The sequence below is a fragment of the Argopecten irradians genome, chromosome 5 (assembly GCF_041381155.1).
Source record: "Argopecten irradians isolate NY chromosome 5, Ai_NY, whole genome shotgun sequence".
In the NCBI taxonomy this organism is placed as follows: domain Eukaryota; kingdom Metazoa; phylum Mollusca; class Bivalvia; order Pectinida; family Pectinidae; genus Argopecten; species Argopecten irradians.
Window position 1 is genome coordinate 5,154,228 of NC_091138.1, and position 17,768 is coordinate 5,171,995.

General features: G+C 38.9%; 1 protein-coding gene across 2 annotated transcripts in view; it reads left to right on the forward strand.

The window, feature by feature from the left end:
- The first annotated feature begins 1,631 nt into the window (after positions 1 to 1,631).
- The window catches only part of LOC138322711 (activating transcription factor 7-interacting protein 1-like), a 48,627-nt gene continuing 32,490 nt past the window's right edge, over positions 1,632 to 17,768 (forward strand). The window contains exons 1-3 of one of the 2 annotated variants that reach the window (XM_069266760.1): positions 1,632 to 1,674; positions 8,107 to 8,738; positions 8,861 to 9,008. In XM_069266760.1, coding sequence (XP_069122861.1) covers positions 8,121 to 8,738; positions 8,861 to 9,008 — 766 coding nt within the window. In that variant the 5' untranslated portion in view covers positions 1,632 to 1,674; positions 8,107 to 8,120. Of the gene's footprint in view, positions 1,679 to 8,106; positions 8,739 to 8,860; positions 9,009 to 17,768 lie in introns of both variants that reach the window. The other variant, XM_069266759.1, reaches the window with a different exon arrangement.

Below are 17,768 nucleotides of genomic sequence, written 5' to 3' on the forward strand. Positions count from 1 at the left end.
ACTGTAGTTCTCACAGATAGAAAGTAAGTATTGAAGGTTAGCTACATCATTGCTAATAACACATATGTCGTCGGCTCGGGTTGGTATATTTACCCGCGATGAATTAATTACCGAACCTTTCCCGCTGAATTCTACTTCATTAAGCAAGTCATTGATGATAACGAGGTACATTTTTGCAGATAAAGAACCACCCTGTAAGATTCCTCTTTCCATTATTACTTTTTCAGACATAAAACCTACATATCTATAAAGAGTATTTGATTCGATCACATCTGTGAGTGGAGAAGAAGATTTTTGAAATTAAAGACAATTTTACCCCTTTTGGCCCCTCCAACAGCCCCCAGGGGGTTGGGGACCATATCATTCACAATTTTGATTGGCCTTATGCTTTAGAAGATTTGTGCAAAATTTCATTGAATTTGCTTCAGCGGTTTTTGAGAGGAAGTCGAAAATGTAAATTGTTTACGGACATGCGACGGACGACGGACGCGTAGGACGCACGACGCACGACGACGGACAAAAGGCGATTAGAAAAAGGGTCCGGCAAATTTCATACCCTTCTCTGCTTGATCAGGGCCGTTTTCGATTATACGGTTTGACTGGTTGACCTAGTTGTTCGTTTATTAATTAAATACGAACCTGGTGATTTTATATTGTTTTCAGACGAGCCTTGACAAAGCCCTCACAAGCCTGTATCAAAAACTGCAGATCCGTCCGGATTTATACTTGAAATAATGACTTTAACCAATGGTCGAACCGGTTGTTCCGAATAAACGAAAACGGACCAGTTTAGATGTGTAACTTTTCAACTAGAAACGAGGCCAATAAATAGTTATTTAATATTATGGAAGGACTGGTTCGAGCAAGTGTTTCTATAAGTAAGTATCAATATATTTTAACTATAAGTGAGGCATTGTGTCTATATATTTTATCCTGGTTTTTGTTGTTTTTGGGTTTTTTTTTTAAAGGGGCACTACCTTTCCGAAACGGCTTTTAATTTTTAAAATAGGAATGTAAAACGAGATCAATAATTTTGTAGAGTCGCAGAAGTTATTAACTATACGTTTACTAGCATACTTATCATCACCTTCAGAACTGTTTAATTAGAATAAATAAAATGTTAATTTTCATAACGCGGGTCGTTTTATGTTTCCCGCCGTCGTCCTAAATGCCGCGCGGTAGTTGACTATCACTGCGCCAGACAGCAAAACAGCGAAATGAATCTCCACTGTTATCGTACATTAGACAGGAAATCTTGCATATGTTTGGTGTTGTAACCTCATCTTAAGCCATCGATATATATTTTCTTTTGTTATTAATGCTTTTAAGAAATCTTTAAATTTTGCTCCGGAAAGGTAGTGGGCCTTTAAAGAGAAGAACTTTCGATATTGTGTAATCTAATGTATATACGTTACACCGGAAGAAGTATTTGAGAAGTTATCCACTAAGGGACAACCGCATCTAAAACGAGCCATGACAATCAAGAGACATCTATAGAAGCCAATACAGGCTTCCTTTTGATGCAAATTTCAGCCAAAGTTCCTGCATTTCGTTCATGTCAGTTTTGGTATATTCTTGTCTTTACGATTTCCCAAGCGCCGTGATAACTTTGACGAGAAGTTGATCTTCATCAACGAGTTCTTTAACGGCTGCTGCTGAGCTATGGGCTGTTATGTAGGTTTGTTTGTAGCATCGATAACAATAATCACCTTGATGTTTCATGATGTTTGAATGATCATTATCAAATTCATGAACGAAACGTCATCAGAAATATTTGTTTTGCTCTGATGTGAAGATGTTAAAGTCGACTAATTCGAAGGTTTCTGATGTTGAACCACAGGGCCATGTATAGTCTCCATATGAAAAAATAGCCAGAAATACATACATGGCCCTGTGGTTGAACCGGCCTTCTAAAAAGCCTATGATAGGCCTATTCGATCCGATGTTTTCATATTGGCCTAGAACTACTGCAGTAAGGCCGATTCAATATATGTTGAACCGGACTTTTATGATAATCGGTCCAGTGTTTTTAAACGGTCGATTCAACATCGTAATCCTTCGGATTTTCAACACACACGATAACATACCGGTACAGTAAGCTACATGTATTAATATATTTCAGTTGTGGGAATTGTTTGTTTAATTATAGGGTCCTATAGGATAGTGATCAGGGTCATGAAATGACGGCCTCTCGTGTATGTGATGTGTGTGGTGCGCGCGTGTTTTGGGAGACTGCGGTATGTTTGTGTTCTTGTGTAGAATGCTGCCGAAGACCCGGACAACGGGCGAACCGCTAAGCAGGATCAGAATCTCGCCCCTGACATGTTACTTAGGGTCTAGGTTCTGTCCTCTGGCCTAGACACACCATAGTCTATAAAAATGGTTGCCGAGGAAAGAAATGAAAACAAAATGCGTGAGAACGCAATTGTTTTGGATGCGAGTACAATTTTTTCTCTCCGATTCAAAACTTTGATCCGAATGTTACAGAAAAGTAAAGAGCGTTGCAACACAAGTAAGGTATCGGTTTGTCTAGAATTTTGTATGGCATATGCTCGTCACTATGAAATGCCGATACAAAGAGTATTTTCAGTGAATTACCTCATTTACTGCCAAAACTGCTGGCGGCCGCCATTTTGATTCGTGTAACACACCAACTACAGACCACGTGATTCCCCACCGTGATTAGATGACGTCGCCATTTCCTTATTTGCCTTCTAAAGTAAAATGGTGCCATAAAATTTCATGTCTACAATATTGAGATCGATTATTTTGATAAATATAGCACGGGAAATATATAAGATGATTTATTTAGGATGCAAACAATAGATTTTAGTCACTACATAAAATCTTGCAAAATTGTGTTTGGAACAAATCGTTACTCGATATGTTGCCTAGGTACATTGTACCATGGCATCATGTTTATAAAACTGAAAGTATTTGATTATATTATTACGGCGACACAGAGGTGCGACATGGAAAAAGTATTTTCAATGTAGGATAAATAATTTATTTTACGTAATGTGATATTATTTCTTTTACGTGCTCACGTAAAACTTATTTCGTGCTCACAAAACTTATCACGTGCCCACGTGACACGTATTACGTGCTCATGTAAAACTTACCACGAGCTCACGTAAAACGTTTACGTATTCATGTAAAACTTATCTCGAGCTCACGTAAAACGAGAGTTCACGTAAAACTTAGGCCTATAACTTATAACGAGTTCATGTAAAACGTATCACGAGCTCACGTAAAACTTAACACGTGCTCACGTAAAACTTATCACGAGTTCATGTAAAACTTATCACGAGCTCACATAAAACGTTTTCGTATTCATGTAAAAGTTATCTCGAGCTCACGTAAAACGAGAGTTCACGAAAAACTTATAACTTATAACGAGTTCATGTAAAACGTATCACGAGCTCACGTAAAACTTAACACGTGCTCACGTAAAACTTATCACGAGTTCATATATGTAAAACTTATCACGAGCTCACATAAAACGTTTTCGTATTCATGTAAAACTTAAGACGAGCTCACGTAAAGCGTTTACGTATTCATGTAAAACTTATCACGAGCTCACGTAAAACTTTAAACGTAAAACGATTTGTGAAAGAAAAGATTTTTAGGGCACCTGAGACGAAGTCTCATGGTGACCTATTCTAATCGCCTTTTGTCCGTCCTCGCCCGTTGTCCATCGTCCGTCCGTCGTGAGACGATAAACAATTTACATTTTCGACTTCTTCTCCCAAACTGCTGAAACAATTTCAATGAAATTTTGCGCAAAGCTTCTGAGGCATAAGGCCAATCAAAATTGTGAGTTATATGGTCCCCACCCCCCAGGGAGCTGTGGGAGGGGCCAAAAGGGATAAAATTGACTAAAATTTCAAAAATCTTCTTCTCTACTCACAGATGTTGAAGAATCAAATACTCTTCATAGATAGAAAGGTGTTAAGGTCCTTTACAAAAATTGTGAATTATATGATCCTGCGGTGTCGTGTTTCCCCCTGGGGACTGGGGAGGGGGTTAAGTTTACTATAATTTTTATAGGAAAACATATTTTTGAGCCTTAATTGGTCATTTGTAATAGGAAATTAGTCAAATGTCTGAATTATCAGTATGAGATGGCCATTTAATCCTCTTAATAAATTTTCCGTGACTGACCCCCAGAGCCGTAGAGGTGGGGTCAAAAGGGGTCAAATAGGCTTAAACTTCAAAAATCTTCTGAAATTCTGGAAATGGTAGGATCAAATACTTTTATAGATAGAAAAGTCTAAGTTGTTTTATAAGATTGTGAATAATATAACCCTAGAGTCTCGCGTACCTCCTGGGGAGGGGGTTAAGCTTTCTTTAGTTTATATAGGAAAAACGCATTTATGAACATTATTTGCTCAATTTCATAAGAAATGAGTTAAACTTGATTAGAGTTATTAGCCTGAGATATAGCAATTTAACATCCACATCAGTCCTCGCTGACCGCCACGGGGGACCAGAGGGGCGGGACCAAACAGGGTCAAAATGACTAAAATTTCAAAAAAATCTGAGTTTACAGGTTTGATGGAAGCAAATACATGTACTCTTCATACTTTAAAAATTCAAAGTAAAATCACTGATCGACGTCAAGAGCCAGTATATATATAGTGTTTATATGTCTTTGTTTAATTTTATATCTGAACTCAGGTGACCATTAAGGCCCATGGACCTATTGTTTTAATAGTTTTATGTAGGGTGATTTTTTTTTATGTAAGACTAGAAATACTCTTTGTATGTATAAAGGGTGAAAAATCTTAAAACTGTTGCATGCTAACTTAAAACTTATCACGTGCTCACTTAAAACTTACGTGCTCACGTTATAAATTTTACGCGAGCACTTAAAACTTACGTGCTCACGTTATAAATTTTACGCGAGCAAGTAAACGTTTTACGTGAGCAAGTAAAGGAAAAAAAATTATCAAACTACATAAAATAAATATTTTTAGTCCTACATTAATATATTTTTGTTCATGTCTCCTCTGTGCCGCCGTAGTGCCGCCGTGTATTTTGGATATTAATGAATATATTAAAAGAGGTCAAAGTTCATATGAAAAAAAACCCACAAAAAATCGAGACAATTTAGGGGATGCTACCTCCATTACGCGATATCGTTAAAGGTGACTAAATTTGTAATCTTATCTTTTCCTTACTTCCTAACGTCTTCATAGACAGCGCCTCACTTTTGGCCAAGAGTTGAGTCCTGGCCCCTATGAGAAAGTCTCCGGGTTCTGTCCCTGGCTGAGATAAGCTATATACATGAATTCTTAAAAGTGATCCTTTTCGCTACAGCGCTCAGTGTAAATGGAATGGGACGACTGGTTTCCCCATTGTCAGACTGTGTCTCTAGCGGCATGCCTAAGTGAGATAGCACTATCAAAAGGGCAATATTACAAAGAGACGCAATGTATCATTTAAGTTTTCTGAAGCACGCACTTCACACACGCAACACATCGCATACACGAACGCCTTCCTTAGTTAATAGGAATTTGACCAACCGACCAATTGTCTCTCCTAAATACACGGACTCGTCACACGTAATCCCACATTTACCTACAGGGGAGCATACTATCACAAGGAGACATAACACGATGTAATCAGGCATCCTAAATACACGGACTCGTCACACGTAATCCCACATTTACCTACAGGGGAGCATACTATCACAAGGAGACATAACACGATGTAATCAGGCATCCTAAATACACGGACTCGTCACACGTAATCCCACATTTACCTACAGGGGAGCATACTATCACAAGGAGACATAATACGATGTAATCAGGCATCCTAAATACACGGACTCGTCACACGTAATCCCACATTTACCTTACAGGGGAGCATACTATCACAAGGAGACATAACCCGATGTAATCAGGCATCCTAAATACACGGACTCGTCACACGTAATCCCACATTTACCTACAGGGGAGCATACTATCACAAGGAGACATAACACGATGTAATCAGGCATCCTAAATACACGGACTCGTCACACGTAATCCCACATTTACCTACAGGGGAGCATACTATCACAAGGAGACATTACCCGATGTAACCAGGCATCCTAAATACACGGACTCGTCACACGTAATCCCACATTTACCTACAGGGGAGCATACTATCACAAGGAGACATAACACGATGTAATCAGGCATCCTAAATACACGGACTCGTCACACGTAATCCCACATTTACCTACAGGGGAGCATACTATCACAAGGAGACATAACACGATGTAATCAGGCATCCTAAATACACGGACTCGTCACACGTAATCCCACATTTACCTACAGGGGAGCATACTATCACAAGGAGACATAACCCGATGTAATCAGGCATCCTAAATACACGGACTCGTCAAACGTAATCCCACATTTACCTACAGGGGAGCATACTATCACAAGGAGACATACCCCGATGTAACCAGGCATCCTAAATACACGGACTCGTCACACGTAATCCCACATTTACCTACAGGGGAGCATACTATCACAAGGAGACTTAACCCGATGTAAACAGACATCCTAAATACACGGACTCGTCACACGTAATTCCACATTTACCTACAGGGGAGCATACTATCACAAGGAGACATTACACGATGTAACCAGGCATCCTAAATACACGGACTCGTCACACGTAATCCCACATTTACCTACAGGGGAGCATACTATCACAAGGAGACATTACACGATGTAACCAGGCATCCTAAATACACGGACTCGTCACACGCAATCCCACATTTACCTACAGGGGAGCATACTATCACAAGGAGACATTACACGGTGTAATCAGGCATCCTAAATACACGGACTCGTCACACGTAATCCCACATTTACCTACAGGGGAGCATACTATCACAAGGAGACATAACCCGATGTAATCAGGCATCCTAAATACACGGACTCGTCACACGTAATCCCACATTTACCTACAGGGGAGCATACTATCACAAGGAGACATTACCGATGTAATCAGGCATCCTAAATCCGGACTCGTCACACGTAATCCCACATTTACCTACAGGGGAGCATACTATCACAAGGAGACATTCACGATGTAATCAGACATCCTAAATACACGGACTCGTCACACGTAATCCCACATTTACCTACAGGGGAGCATACTATCACAAGGAGACATTACACGATGTAATCAGGCATCCTAAATACACGGACTCGTCACACGTAATCCCACATTTACCTACAGGGGAGCATACTATCACAAGGAACAACACGATGAGACATCGAACACGATGTAATCAGGACATCCTAAATACACGGACTCGTCAACACGTAATCCCACATTTACCTACAGGGGAGCATACTATCACAAGGAGACATAACACGATGTAATCAGGCATCCTAATACACGGACTCGTCATCACACGTAATCCCACATTTACCTACAGGGGAGCATACTATCACAAGGAGACATAACACGATGTAATCAGGCATCCTAAATACACGGACTCGTCACACGTAATCCCAGATTTACCTACAGGGGAGCATACTATCACAAGGAGACATTACACGATGTAATCAGGCATCCTAAATACAAGGACTCGTCACACGTAATCCCACATTTACCTACAGGGGAGCATACTATCACAAGGAGACATTACACGATGTAATCAGGCATCCTAAATACACGGACTCGTCACACGTAATCCCAGATATACCTACAGGGGAGCATACTATCACAAGGAGATATTATTTTTGAAAACATTAAATCAATCAAAAAACGAAAGTATATATTATATTATTTATCATATAAATGATGGCATTGTCAATATGTTTCTGTTGACTCATCTTTACAATGAAGATTCAATTTACAGTTTTACTGCGCGGCGTTTTGACCGACACCTGGAAAAAAGATGACCCGCGTTATTTGAATTAGCATTTATTTTAATTTGTTTATATATTGTTCAGAAAATGACGATAAGTGTAGAATTAACGGTAAGCTTATTACGTTTTGAACAATAATCACATTACAAAATTATCTAGCTGGTGAGAGCCACTGCGTCTCATTTTTTAAAAGCTAAACATTCATGTTATATTTTAACCATTTCAGCATTTGGAGTAAAGATGACGGAACGGGCTATTGGTGGTCAACATCAGCAGCCATTAGGTCAACATCCATATGATCAGCAGTCTATCGGTCAGCAGTCCACAGATCAGCAGACTAATGGTCGACAGTGTATTGGTCAACAGCCTAATGGTCAACAGCCAAATGATCAGCAGTCTATAGGTCGACAGTTTATACATGTAGCTCAACAGTCTATTGGTCAGAAGCCTATTGGTCAGCAGCTCAATTGTCCACAGCCTAATGAACGACAGCCTATTCAACAGCCTAATAAACAACAATTTACTGGTCAGCTGTCCAATTGTCCGCAGCCTAATAAACAACAGTCTACTGGTCAGCTGTCCAATTGTCCGCAGCCTAATAAACACCAGTCTACTGGTCAGCTGTCCAATTGTCCGCAGCCTAATAAACACCAGTCTACTGGTCAGCTGTCCAATTGTCCGCAGCCTAATAAACAACAGTCTACTGGTCAGCTGTCAAATTGCCCGCAGCCTAATGAACAACAGTCTACTGGTCAGCCAAAGAAAAGGCCTGAGAAGCCAAAGCGTGGAGTAGGCAGGCCAAAGAAAAAAATAATGCCACCATGGATGAAAAATGCCCGCGTGCAACCTTTATCAGTGGTAAATTGAATTTTATTATTAATTTAGAATTTCCTAATATACATGTCGTTCAATATACAAACTATTTTCAGTTCTACAATCTCGTTTTTGAAAAGCAACTGGCAGTATTATTTGTGTTGTAGAAAATTACGGATAAGACAACAGAAAATGAAAAAACCTTAAACGGCAATCTGGGTAAGGACCAATGTGACAAAACATTTGTACGTGAGGATGGTGTAGTGGTTATAAGGAAGGACTTGTCTGACCTGGCCAATGGTGTCCACAGTGAAGGTAAGTCACATCCATTAGTTTCAACAACCGTCAACTTGGACTGACATTGTGACCAAAATGAAGAAGACGGGACTTACCACAACAAAAATTACATTTTTAGTGAGATTCAAAATCAGTTTGTGGGGGGGGGGGGGGGGGAGGCCTGAATGATCGAACGAGTATAGCATAATTCTGAGGACTTCATACATATTCACGATACCATACAGTTCTATTTTAAAACACATCGACAAAGTGAAACAGACTAGCGTTAGGTAGATGATGGATGTATGTCTAAATGACTGACTAGAGTTTGATAGATGATGAATGTATGCGTATATGACAGACAAGCGTTAGATAGATGATGAATGTATGTCTAAATGACAGACAAGCGTTAGATAGATGATGAATGTATGTCTAAATGACAGACAAGCGTTAGATAGATGATGAATGTATGTCTAAATGACAGACAAGCGTTAGATAGATGATGAATGTATGTCTAAATGACAGACAAGCGTTAGATAGATGATGAATGTATGTCTAAATGACAGACAAGCGTTAGATAGATGATGAATGTATGTCTATATGACAGACAAGCGTTAGATAGATGATGAATGTATGTCTGTATGACAGACAAGCGTTAGATAGATGATGAATGTATGTCTAAATGACAGACAAGCGTTAGATAGATGATGAATGTATGTCTAAATGACAGACATGCGTTAGATAGATGATGAATGTATGTCTTTATGACAGCAGGTTGGATAGGTTATACCTGTTGCAGGCCACATCTAACCAAAGGAGAAAATATAGAGCATCCCAATAACGTTACTCATGGTAGTGAAGTTATGCCTTTCTGCGATGTTTGTAGTATAACGATACCTTGATATGGAAATTTAATCTAAAGATTTAAGTTGAAGTAAGCTATATATATAACTTAATAATATGATTGACCAGTGTGAATATTCTTCAGGCACATATTTCAGAAATATATATGATACGTCGTGTATATTTCCCCAGGCCGTAACATGACAGATTTGTCAGTTTTACATGTCCGATTACATGTTCGTGTCTGGTCAGTTGTGACATATACATGTAATATGTTATAACCTTAATATGTTGTATTGACAAGTATGCTCCGTGTCGTATCTATTCTGACAAACATTTACACATAGGCACATATTCATATAGGGTATAAAAAGGCCTGACAGAGATAGGCAGAAAGAGTCTTAGAGAGTCTTAGAGAGTCTCAGGTCTGCACCGCTCCCTCGGGAGTACGGTGCCACTTGGGATTCAAGATCCTGGTCACGGCACCAATGAAGTAATTCTAAGTCTGTGTGTTCTTTAAAGTTGGTGTCGTGTACTATTGAGTAAGTTGGGTTGATGTAGAGTCAAACACGGAGTTGTGGTTTCAGTACTTTATTCCGCATGACAAAGTATGACCCAGTACTCATAGCCGAATACTGGGGGAAGTGACACCCTATGCATGGTTTGATGGCCTTTAAATAGCCCTACATGTTTGTGTTGAGTAATATCTATAAATCAATGTTATTCATAGAGAAATTCTAAGTTACATCAAAATGCTGACCATTAGCAGACATGATAAATCACAGTCATGTGTAACTGTTGGGTTAAATAGCTTCCATTGATGTCTGGACAAAATGTTACGTGACACGACGACAGGTCCCCAAGGCTACATATACAGACATGGGTTAAAGACATGTACAGTTTACAAATAATATATTTAAATTAAACTTTTCCATATTATATCACATGTTGTTGTTCCGTCGGCAAATGTTAAATTTAAATCACTTTCTCCTGTACAGTTACTGGCACTGCTGGCGTCAATATTGACAGCATGCACAAGAAATCGTGGCAGTGTTACGGTCGATGCAGAATTTTGTCTCTAAATGCAACTAGTACTAGCTTATATTTATACATATGTACATCGAAATCCTGTTCACAACCAGCCAAAACTAATTTGATTACCGAAAGATTCGGAGAAAACGTATTTAACCTAAACACATTTTACTACTGTCTGCAAAGCATCTTTATAATCACAATAAATCATCATTGATGCGTAAGTAAGCCTTATAAAGACCATCGTTGGATATTTGATCGCACTATCTATCTTCTATCTCTACCTAACTTTCCATTTATATAAGGAACCAAATATATCAATACGAAAGAAAGTGTTTGGCATATTATGTCGTTTCCCAACAGGGCGCAAATGGAGAGTCTGCACGTGGCGCGCCAGATAACGCTTGACCAACATCGTCAGGTGACTTATCTCTCAGATAATTCTATACATTAAAGCATTAAAGCAGGCTAATTCTTTTACATAACCAAGAAGCCAAATATAGCATAAATGTATTGTTCTACATTTCTTATAAAAACATAAAACGTAAAACATTGACAAATTCCTCGACATTGTTAAGTATTTTAATTAATATCGTTGAAATTTCAAATCGTTGATCAATACGATTAACCAGGTACAATATGGACGCTGTACCCATACCCGAGCCAAAGTAACGCACGTTAAACAAATGAACTACATAACCACTGAAAATGATTTTAGGCAAGATAATTCACCTAATAAGGTAAACACACTATTGTCAGAGCGATTTGAGCAGTTTTAGACAAAAGTTGCATTACTCTACGAGCAAGGGACAAGGTTCGGCATACAAGAAGTTTGACCACAGTGTGTAATGGCGGACAGCGAGCGAGTTTGAACATTTCACACATATGTCACCACTATGGGCTTTTCATGCATATCACAGTAAAACCGACTGATCTAATTTCCATTAGAACTTGGTTTTTTTCGATATATGTACAAATTTTAATGTTCTCTTAGAATGAATTGTCCCTTTAAACATTTAAATGATACCCGTTATTTTAATTTTTAAAGCACAAAATCTTTTTCACTAAAGTTGAAAATTGACCGAAATCTCACCAGAGCAGATCCTTATACCTTTAGAGTGTCTTTGCTGTTGATATACCTTTTAGGAGGTTCAGCACACCTGTTATGCGGTTATTCGAAAGTATTCTAAACAAATTAGATTATATTGAAGATGTAGCTGGGGAATATGATATCTTGTGCTTTACTGAAAGCCATCTTGATGAAAACGTCTGTACCGATGATATTCTTTTATCGGGTTTCCATGCACCATTTAGACTGGATAGAAACAGGGCGGGGGTGGAGTTATTGTTTACGTTAATAGTCTATTGAAAGTTGACCGTCTAGATCATCTTGAACACCCGGGTGATGAAGTTATTTGGATACGAGTTATCTTGCAACATACCAAATTTATTTTATGTACTATTTATAGATCTGAATTTTCATTTGCGGCTTTTTGGGGAAATTTATGAACCTCTATAGAAAATGCTCTAGATATTTCACCTAACATTATTATTACTGGTGATGTTAATGTTGATTTGCTTAATGTTGCACCAAACCATATTCTTTTGGATATTATGAGTACTTTCAGTTTAACAAATGTAATCAATGAACCTACACGGATAGGTCAGACTATATCAAGTTTGCTTGATCCAATTCTTTTAAGTCAGTCTATATCTTGTATTGATTCTTCTGTAATAAATATTGATAGATCGATAAGCGATCATGAAGGTTGTATTGTCAGTGTAACTTTGCCATGCGCTTTTAAATCTGCTTATAAAAGAAAAAAAATGGTTTTATAAAAGAGCCGATTATGTCAAGTTAAATAATCTTAAATCACAATACGACTGGCGTGAATCTTTGCTGGGTAGTGGGTCTGTAGAAAATGCGAGTGAAACTTTTACTAATGTATTTTTAAATTTCATTAAAGAGTGTATACCCTCTAAAGAAGTTACAATTAGGCCGTCCGATAAACCCTGGATGACTTCTGAGCTCAGAACAAATCTAAGAACCCGGGACAGGTTACATAAAATAGCTAGAAAATCTTAAGCGTTTTCAGGATATTCTCAATTTTAAAAGACAACGAAACAAAGTAAACAATATGAAAAAGTATTGTCGTTTAAACTTTTATGAAAATGTGCATGGTATAATTGATAAATATTTTACTTCTGACCCAAAAGCTTATTGGAAGTTAATCAAACGTTTACTAAACTCTAATGGAACTTTATTTAGAAAAATGTGATAGACATTCCGTAACAAATCATCGTCCAATATCTCTTTTGTCCACTGTTGGTAAAGTTTTGAACGTGTTATTTTTAAACATATATTTTATAAATACCAATCTGGTTTCCTCCCAGGACATCCCACTGTTTATCAATTAATTGAAATGTACCATAACATTTGTTTATCCCTCGAAGAAAGAAAACATACATGTATTATTTTTTGTGACATTTCAAAGGCTTTTGACAGGGTGTGGCATCCTGGGTTATATGTAAAGTTAAAGTCCTATGGAATTGGAGGCGAATTACTAGTTTGGTTAAAGGACTACCTAAGTCAAAGAAAGCAAAAGGTATGTGTTAATGATACCTTTTCAAGGTTGGGAAATATTGATGCTGGGGTTCCACAAGGTTCCATCCTAGGCCCTCTATTATTTTTGATATTGCAGGTGTTTTTGACTCCGCGTCGCGTCTTTTAGCAGATGATACCTATCTTCAATGTTCTTCCTCTTCTTGTCTCGAAATTCAAACAACTTCAAACAAAGACCTTGAATCATTAAACACCTGGGCAAAACATGGCTAGTGTCTTTTAATCCAGATAAAACCGATGTTCTTTTTATTTCTAACAGTAATGAAATAAATGAATTATTAGAATTAGAATTTAATGGTAATATTTTAGACTTTACCGACCGTCATAGGCATTTGGGTGTGGTATTCAATTCTAGTGCCAAATGGGGAGATCACATGGAAGCAATATATTCTTCAGTAATGAAAAAGTTAAATGTGCTGAGAAAATTGAAATTTTTAATAAAACGTGACGCTTTGCTCAGAATTTATCGCGCTTTTATTTTACCTGTATTAGAATACGCATGTGAATTATGGGATGGTTTTTCAAACTCAGACTCGGAAAAATTAGAAAAAGTTCAAAAGGAAGCTGCTAGAATAATAACCGGTCTTCCCTCTTATGCAAGTATCGATTCTCTATATTTTGAAACTGGTTTAGAATTTCTATCTTCTAGAAGGAAAAGAAAAACTTCATCTTCTCTACAAAATGCGCACAAATCAAACTCCTGATTTTCTTACTTCTCTACTTCCTTCTACGTTCAAGATCAAGCTGCCTATCCATTAAGAAATAGAGATGACTATAGAATTCCGTATTCCAGACTTTCATCTACAAACACTTCTTTTCTACCCATTACTCTTCGCTCTTGGAATAACTTAGAAAACTCTGTTAAGTCAGCAATATCATTGAGCCTTTTTAGAAATTCACTAAAACCGGTTTTTGAATCTTCTCCTTCTTACTTTGGCATTGGTGACCGGAAGTTAAATATATTGCATACAAAACTTAGACATCAATGTAGTTCCCTTAATTACGATTTGTTCAGGATAAACCTTGTGGAAACTCCATGCTGTAACTGTGGACATATTTGTGAGAGTGTACATCACTTTTTTTTCGAATGTAAAAATTATAATGTTGAAAGGAATTTGCTATTGGAAAGCCTAAATAATATGAATTTAAATGTTCCTATTGATTTAAATTTAATCTTGTTTGGAAATGAGGATCTGTCTCTGGAAACGAACACAGGAATATTTTTATATGTTCAAAACTTTATTAAATTTAGCAAAAGATTTTAATATTAGACGAATACCTTTATTGTTATACACCTATCAGTTCTTTTCGATATCTCTTTTGTGTATTTTTGTGTTATCTAGAAATCGACTTAAATCGCGTTATTTTAGATATTATGGCTAGTTGGAACTAAGGCGACGATTGCTTATGGATTTGATGGAAGACCTGAACAGCTAGGAGAAAGATTTTAGGAGTGTGATGGACATTCTTTCAGAGGGAAGGCAAAGAACGAGATAATTAGTCCAACTGTTGCCGCAAATTATTATTTATTAATTATTTGTATTCGTTCTGTGTTTTGGAAAGGGTGGCAATATAAGTTGCATAAAACTTGTACCCAATCCTTTTGTATATATTTGCAATAAAATATGTTAAATCAATCAAATCAAATCAAATCATTATGCGGTTTGTTTCAATATTGGGAAATGTTCAACACTTTTATTAGCTCCGAAGGACCAAGGTGAGCTTATGCGATACCGTGGCGTCCGGCGTCAGGCGTCCGTCAACAATGGACTTCTTCTCCATAACCGCAGGTCGGAATTCGACAAAATTTGACTGGTAGCATCCTTATGGGTTACTGACTGAAAATTGTACAAATGATGGAGCGGACCCCCCAGGGGCCCGAGGGCGGGGACAATTTGCATATAAACGACTTCTTCTCTGAAACTAAGCATGGGATAGCACCCATAATACAATGGTAGCGTCATTATAGGGTGGGAGTTCAAAATTGTACAAATGATGGGGCTAACCCCCGGGGGCCTTAGGCGCGGGGCCAAAAGAGTCAATTAGGCTACTATTTCCATATACATTGTAAACGACTTCTTCTCTGAAACTAAGCATGAGATAGCACCCATAATGCAATGGTAGCATCCTTATAGAATGGGGATTCAAAATTGTACAAATGATGGAGCTGACCCCCGGGACCTTTGGCGCGGGGCCAAAAGAGTCAATTAGGCTACTATTTTCATATAAATTACTTAATCTCTGAAACTGCATGTATGTATTGAATAACATATTCGTATGGTATCTATAGCATCATTATATGGTTGGGATTCAAAATTAAACAAATCAAAGTCAATTTTGCTATTTTTTTATAATTGTGCGATAATTACTAAAACAAGAGGCCCAGAGGGCCTGTATCGCTCACCTGGTTTGTAATGCCAAGTAATGTTCTGAAGACAGGTTCATTGTTTCTTTTCTGAAGGAATTTTAATATTAACCTCTAAATCCCCTATTGGGCCCCACCCCTCCCGCCCCCAGGGGGTCAGAGCCAAAATTTATACAATTTCTGTTCCCCTTCCCCCAAGGATGTTTATGGCCAAATTTGGTCACAATCCAAGCAAAACTCTAGGGCAAGAAGTGATTTATAGGATTAACCTATATTTCCCCTATTGGGCCCCGCCCCTCCTGCCCCCCGGGGGATCAGAGCCAAAATTTATTCAAGTTCTGTTCCCCTTCCCCCAAGGATGTGTGTGGCCAAATTTGGTTACAATCCATGCAGAACTCTATGACTAGTAGCGATTTAAAGGATATACCTCTATTTCCCCTATTGGGCCCCGCCCCTCCTGCCCCCGGGGGGTCAGAGCCAAAATTTATACAAGTTCTGTTCCCCTTCCCCCAAGGATGTTTGTGGCCAAATTTGGTTACATTCCATTCAGAACTCTATGACTAGTAGCGATTTAAAGGATTTACCTCTATTTCCCCTATTGGGCCCCGCCCCTCCTGCCCCCGGGGGGTCAGAGCCAAAATTTATACAAGTTCTGTTCCCCTTCCCCCAAGGATGTTTGTGGCCAAATTTGGTTACATTCCATTCAGAACTCTATGACTAGTAGCGATTTAAAGGATTTACCTCTATTTCCCCTATTGGGCCCGCCCCTCCTGCCCCCGGGGGATCAGAGTCAAAATTTATACAAGTTCTGTTCCCCTTCCCCAAAGGATGTTTGTGGCCGAATTTGGTTACAATTCATGTAGAACTCTATTACAAGTAGCGATATAAAGGATTTACCTCTATTTCCCCTATTGGGCCCCGCCCCTCCTGCCCCGGGGGGTCAGAGCCAAAATTTATACAAGTTCTGTTCCCCTTCCCCCAAGGATGTTTGTGGCCAAATTTGGTTACATTCCATTCAGAACTCTATGACTAGTAGCGATTTAAAGGATTTACCTCTATTTCCCCTATTGGGCCCGCCCCTCCTGCCCCGGGGGATCAGAGTCAAAATTTATACAAGTTCTGTTCCCCTTCCCCCAAGGATGTTTGTGGCCGAATTTGAGTTACAATTCATGTAGAACTCTATTACAAGTAGCGATATAAAGGATTTACCTCTATTACCCCTATTGGGCCCCGCCCATCCTGCCCCGGGGGACCAGAGCCAAAATTTAAACAAGTTCTGTTCCCCTTCCCCAAAGTATGTTTGTGGCCAAATTTGGTTACATTCCATTCAGAAGCTCTATGACGAGAAGCGATTTAAAGGATTTACCTTTATTCCCCTATTGGGCCCCGCCCCTCCTGCCCCCGGGGGACCAGAGCCAAAATTTATACAAGTTCTGTTCCCCTTCCCCCAAGGATGTTTGTGGCCAAATTTGGTTACATTCCATTCAGAACTCTATGACAAGTAGCGATTTAAAGGATTTACCTCTATTTCCCCTATTGGGCCCCGCCCCTCCTGCCCCGGGGGGACCAGAGCCAAAATATTTATACAAGTTCTGTTCCCCTTCCCCAAAGGATGTTTGTGGCCAAATTTGGTTACATTCCATTCAGAACTCTATGACTTGTAGCGATTTAAAGGATTTACCTCTATTACCCCTATTGGGCCCCGCCCCTCCTGCCCCCGGGGGACCAGAGCCAAAATTTATACAAGTTCTGTTCCCCTTCCCCCAAGGATGTTTGTGGCCAAATTTGGTTACATTCCATGCAGAACTCTACGACAAGTAGCGATTTAAAGGATTTACCTCTATTTCCCCTATTGGGCCCCGCCCCTCCTAACCCCGGGGGATCAGAGCCAAAATTTATACAAGTTCTGTTCCCCTTCCCCCAAGGATGTTTGTGG